The following is a 6,000-nucleotide window of genomic DNA, read 5'->3' on the forward strand; positions in this document are numbered from 1 at the left end:
CCATGTGATACTGTGCTCCATCAGGCTGGAAAATACCCAGATCATCAAATTTCTCCTAGATTGTTGGTGGAAGTTTTTCTTGGAGGACATATTGATTCCACTCTTTATTCATGGCAGCACTCCCAAGTCTCAGCTCTCTTGGATGAGAAGCAACCTCACACATGGATTTATCAAAATGCTTTAACTCAAGTTTTCACTTTTTCTTCTCCATAAAATCAGCATTCATCAGAGAACTTTTGCCCCATCTTCTGGTGTCTCTCCTTGTACTTGATGTACAATTTCAGCCTGTCCCTGTCCCTGCCCTTCTTGTCAAAAGGCTGCTGTCCCAATAACCTCACCCAAATGTCCACATGCACTCAAACCCACCTGCAGCCAATGCTGTGCAAACTCTGCACTGGTCTCAATCAATTTCCTAAGCCTCTGATCAGGAAAACCTCTTTCTAATGCAATATTCTTCATAGCGGTTTTCTGCATGCAAGGCTGTTTAGTTGAAAAATGATAGCTGCATGCATTTGTCTGGAGGTAAGTATTAAAGACAATTATATCAAGCAAATCTGCTGCTCTTTTAGAGCCATTAGTTTGTTAATTAGATAGATTGACTTCAGCTGGATTGTTCTACAGCATCACCTCCTGATGTTACATCAGAATGAAATTAGCTGTAAGTTTTGTGCTTAAGAAATACGGTGATATAGGAGTAATTTTAAGCTGACAAGGCATTTGGTAATTAATTAGTTCTGATCCCTGCACAATAGGAGTAAAGATCTCTTTTTGTCCACACATTATTTAAACATAATGCACAACATGCCAAGCTTCTGCTAATAGAGAGATGGCCTGGCCTGGACACAGCAGCCAAAATAAGGAATAAACCATAGAAAGCAATCCTTAAACCATAAACAACATTCACTCTTCATGTCACAAATATATTCACAAAGGAGAACTGAGGTGTTAAATATGAGTGTTTTAATTTAACTGGAGTGCGTTGGAACTGTTTGCCATCTCACATATACAACCTGCTAAACTGTACACATTCACAGCTTCCATAAAAAATACATCTTCATATACACAGGATTTACAGTATCATACAACAGAGCTGGTACGGGGTCTATTTAAATGTCCCACATGTGATCCTCTCACACAGCAGGCCTGATAGGATGTGTGCATTTTGCTCTCCAGCAGTGGTCAATGTCTTGTTTTATATCTGGAGCCGCCAGCCTGGCCAGTTTCGGCAGCACATGTGCTCCATCAGCTGTGTCACCCTTGCTGTCATCATCCCGGCATGACATTGCAACAAAAAAATCATACACGTGCCGAGCTTTGCCACCTTCATTCTTATTGTAATCATCTTAGGTTGTTGCAACTTCCTTGTTCGTCTTCTCTGCTAATGTCCGTTCCACTGAATGTCATCGTACATTCCCTGCAGACACACATCAAGGGAGAAAAATTACACAACCAGTCGTAATTTGTGACACTTCATTAAAATCATGCAGCATGAAAACTATGATTTCAACTCACCTCTACGTCTGACTCCTCCTCTGACTCTTCGTCGCTGTTGTCTGATTCAGAAAGCTCCCTCAGGTCCGGATGGGTCACCGGGAAAAGCTCTTTCCGGATGTCGCAATTGTCCAAACCGTAGGTGAGGTGGCAGGGAGTGTGGCCCCCGGAGGAGAGGAGGTTGGGGTCTGCTCCTTTCTTCAGTAGGAGTTTGACCAGAGCGAGGTTCTGTTGGTCCACGGCTAGATGCAGCGAGTTGCGACCGTTGTGCTGTTCCTACAAAAAGGAAATTGTGTTAAAACCAAAACATTTCCTACATCAGTCCAGATTATGAGCCTGAATGAGTCTAGTAAAGGTTGCTTACTTTGGCATTGATATCTGCTCCAAGATCAACCATTTTCTCCACCAACGAGAGGAAGCCATGAACTGAAGCCAGATGGAGGCAGTTTTGACCTGCAGGAAATAGAAAAGAGTGTTTAAAACTGACTCCTTACCAGCAATATCCACCATGTCAATGCAACTTTGTGTTCTTCAATGCAGTCTCACCATTATAGTTGCTGGTAGCCATCGTCGTGTGTAGGTGCTCCAACCTGCAGTTCTGCGTGATAACGCTGAAGCAGTGGAGGTTACCATGGCGACAGGCAATGTGAAGAGGTGTGTCACCGCTGTTGTCCACCAGCGTGGGGTCGCAGCCAGATGTAAGGAGACTGTAGCACACGTCTGGCTGGTTTGTTATTACTGCTAAGTGGAGAGGAGTCTGCAGGTGGGAGGAGGAATACATTTATGTTGCATTATAGATCCAGTTCAGAGCAATAAAGCTCTAACAGAGGAGAGGGAAATATGATATACCTGTCTCAGGTCATTTTGTGCATTGAGGAAGTTTGTGTTCTTTGAAAGGTCAATCATTCTTTTGATGTAGTCCTTTGCCTCGTGGATGATGGCCAAGTGGAGCAGCCTGTCGAGACAGAAAAAAGGGGGAAAACCTGTTAGACAACAGAAAAAGAAACTTATTTCCTCAATGACACTAAATTTACAGCCCTGAAAAGCAAAGAGGCATGCAACTTTAGCTGAATCAACAGGCTTATTTTGTAATTAACCAGATAACTGTTTTAGTGGGTTTTTTTTATTATACAAATAACAAAATTAAAGTTATTTACTTATTTTGTACAAAAATAAGAGTGGGATGTCAACAATGGAAAAGCCAGAATGATCATCTTCAGATGCAATTTCTTTAAAACTGAATGGTGGGTAACATATTGAAAAAACAGATCCCAGCAACGTTATGGATCTTGTGAATTGAAAACATAAAAGGTGTGACACGACTAAAATAATGGTTAATCTAGGTCTATAAAGCACACAGCAATTCATGTTAATGTATTCTTATAAGTTGGTTTATTTAATTGGCCCTGGGATTTTAAGTAAATACAAGATGTGTATAGAAATATGCAGCAATGTCATCACATAACTAACTAAATATATAATTATTATAACTTATAACTAATTGTTTGGTAGTCCACCTTTATAAACACCACAGCCTAATGGAATAAAAGGACTGAGCAGAAGTAAATGCAGATATTTTGAAACAGTTAAATCAACTACTAAAGTTTCTACATCATTATTTTGGTCAAACTTATGAGCAGATATGTCTCTTGGTCTATGAACCTTCTTTTTTTTAATATCTAGAAGGTCTATATCAGAAGCTTATTATTTAGCTGTTACATGGCAGAATTTTTAAACAGTCTATATATGACAGAAGCATATTACAACTCTTGATTTTTTTAATGCCACCAATAATGTATGGGCCAGATGGGCCCTCATTTGATGACGGCCCTGGCTAGCTGAGAAAAACGTAGTTGTGATTCGGTTCTGGACACGTTTAATCTTGATTTAAATGTGTTGTATGTATTCTGACATTTTGCTTAGATCTGAATAAAACACTTTACGTGATTTTAATTAACCTCACCTCATGAATAAAGTTAAGCCGAAGGTTATGAGTGCGGACTACATTTCTCTGCGGAGGATTAAGATGAGAACAAAAATAAACTTTATGCTGATTTTAGGGTCTTGTTTAACGTTATTTCCATTGGTTTATGACAGTACATCCCATATCACAGAAGCTGTGTTTATTCCTTGGCTCTCGGTTATTTACATGGCAGTATTTTATGGACATTTTCCCAGTTTCCCCCTTCTTTGCTCGTCTCGGGAACGCGCGTCGGTTGGATTTCTTGGCGGCGCGCCCGGGACTTTCCCACTCTGACCTCCAGATAAATGGCCTTTTTGTTTACTATATATCGACTATGACCACAGCAAATATAAACCATTTTCAAACCAAATCAGATGCACTGGTCGGGCTTTATTAAAAGTGCGACTAAACCTCAAATTGTACAAACAATAATAATTCCAGGCTAATTTAGGCCTGAGTTTCATGGAGGAAGGCATCAAATTACTTCAAAGACCCAAAGCGAGGCCCTTGTCTCAGGCGCCCCCGTCATATAAAAACAAGCCTATAAATAACCCGGTGGGTAAAATCTTACGTGTCTCCTTCGTCTGTAGTCTGTGTCTGCCACTCCTGCAGCGGCTCTTCGATTAGAGCAGCGGCCTGTTGGTGTTCACTCTCCAGCTGGAGCCGATGGATCTCCTCCGCCACAGCCTGGAACTCTTCCTCCTTTAGCGAGTCCACGCCGCTGTCCAGCCGATCCTCCGTCGACTGGGCCGCCTTCCCATCTTTGGACCCCCGACTGTAATCCATTTGGTTTAATATACTGGTCCGGTGGAGGTCCATGTTGGTTCTGGCAGTCCTTGTTGTACTGTGGCTGAATGTGTGCGCAGCAGCCTGTAAATGCCCTCTCTGTGTGTCTGGCTGCAGCAGCGGGCGGAGTTAACACATAGGTGGGGGATTTCCACCAAACTGACAACTAGAACAACCTCGCAAACACGCTGCAGAGACCGAGGGGATTTCTGCTCAGACTTTAGTGCATGAAAACGGAGTTCGTTGAGCAAAAGCGTTTGCAGGATCAGAAGCGGTTAGTCAAATCGGGGGCCCTGGAAAATATGGTCCCCTTCTTTGTTAATATTTCGTAACATTTTGCTTGCAAACATAAATGGTTTTTGCAAGGCCATGAAAAGTTTTTGTTTTTTTAAGTATTAGATTTAACAATCTAAAGAGATACTGACCTTGAATTTTCTATGCTGGACTTTAAGTCAATTTTCCTATGTTCGCTCTTTTAATGGTGGCATTTGCTCTCAAGTTTTTACTCTGAAAAAGGAAATTAGTCAGAGCCACCCGAGGCATAAGCGAACTGCAGGGGGCCTCAAAGAGCATTAAGAATATTGCAAAGTCATATTTATGAATGAATTTCATACATCCGTGACAACTAGAAGGTCACGACTCCGCTAAAAACCACACTCTTCTTGAAACACGTTCAAAAACACACATTTTCCGAAGTCCTACATAATAAATAATTCATATAAACTTCATTTATTTCAGTAATTTACTCAAAAACCAGGGGTTAGGGTTGTATTATATAGATTCACTACACAAGATGTAAAGCAAAATATAAACATATCTGTTTTACCTGGTTTTTACTTAAACTATCCATATTAATTATGTTTATAATAACAGACAACTAGAAGAATGTTGGTCTACTGAAAAGTACATCCATGTACTGTACATTATATGCACTCATTACATGCTCTGGGCTCCTTTTGCATGAATTACTGTGTCTCTTCAATCTTGCAGACTTTTCTCTCTTGGGTAGCTATAGACAATCTTTAAATGACCATTTCTTACCAAGATTTTAACGAAGGTTATGGCGAAGAAGCTAACTGCTGTTTTAGATAATTACAGAATCCTTGATCAATTTCAATCAAGATTCTGTAAATGTCATTTAACAGAAACCACTCTTTTCAGAATCTCTAATGATGTTTTGGTGCAAAATGACAAATAAATTTGTTCTATCTTCCTTATATTGTTATATAAATAAAGTTGTATTTACTTTTACTTACAAATGGAGGCAATCGGTCTGTGGTTCTGCTGAGGTGTTAAGGAACCGCAGCCGCCTCTTAAAAATACTCCATACTTTCTCTAAGAAGAAGACAGATAGAGAAGAGAGATACCATTATCATTAAACTAGATATTGGTAGTTTTTGCTGGAAAATTAAATCAGTGCCTGCATAAACATTGTTAGCAGTGGGATGCATGAAGTACTCCCAAGATTTCCTGGTAGACGGCTGTGCTGACCTTGATAAAACACAGTTGACCAGCACCAGCAGATGACATGGCTCATGAAATTGTCACTAGCTTTGGAAACTCCACCCTGGACAATAAGCAATTTGGATTTTGTGCCTCTCCACCCCTAATCCAGACTCTAGGACCTTGATATCCAAATTGAATGCAAAATTTACTTTCATACCTGTTCCTTTTTCACAGGAAAGTGTATAATTAAAGAGGTTAGGTTTAAAGCTGGAATTTGAAAGGGAGCATTTATTTTTCTACCACACTTTTTCCTT

At 40.3% G+C, this 6,000-nt stretch overlaps 1 protein-coding gene across 1 annotated transcript; it reads right to left on the reverse strand.

Moving 5' to 3' along the window:
• Positions 1-943: 943 nt before the first annotated feature.
• Positions 944-4,538, reverse strand: nfkbiab (nuclear factor of kappa light polypeptide gene enhancer in B-cells inhibitor, alpha b). Its single transcript, XM_047345466.1, has 6 exons — positions 4,026-4,538; positions 2,341-2,446; positions 2,038-2,248; positions 1,856-1,944; positions 1,513-1,767; positions 944-1,414 (listed from the first exon to the last, which is right to left on the reverse strand). Exons 1-6 carry the CDS (start codon positions 4,271-4,273, stop codon positions 1,379-1,381), a joined length of 945 nt encoding a protein of 314 aa, XP_047201422.1. The 5' UTR covers positions 4,274-4,538; the 3' UTR covers positions 944-1,378.
• Positions 4,539-6,000: the final 1,462 nt, after the last annotated feature.

Source organism: Girardinichthys multiradiatus, chromosome 19, assembly GCF_021462225.1.
Source record: "Girardinichthys multiradiatus isolate DD_20200921_A chromosome 19, DD_fGirMul_XY1, whole genome shotgun sequence".
Lineage (NCBI taxonomy): Eukaryota > Metazoa > Chordata > Actinopteri > Cyprinodontiformes > Goodeidae > Girardinichthys > Girardinichthys multiradiatus.

What these genes read in the sequence shown, in the direction of transcription:
- nfkbiab (XM_047345466.1), bottom strand. Translation starts at nt 4,273, where the DNA reads ATGGACCTCCACCGGACCAGTATATTAAACCAAATGGATTACAGTCGG. An exon ending in ACTACAGACGAAGGAGACAC is followed by an intron (nt 2,447 to 4,025) that starts GTAAGATTTTAC and finishes CTGTCTCGACAG; the next exon opens with GCTGCTCCACTTGGCCATCA. An exon ending in AGGAGGAGTCAGACGTAGAG is followed by an intron (nt 1,415 to 1,512) that starts GTGAGTTGAAAT and finishes GTGTGTCTGCAG; the next exon opens with GGAATGTACGATGACATTCA.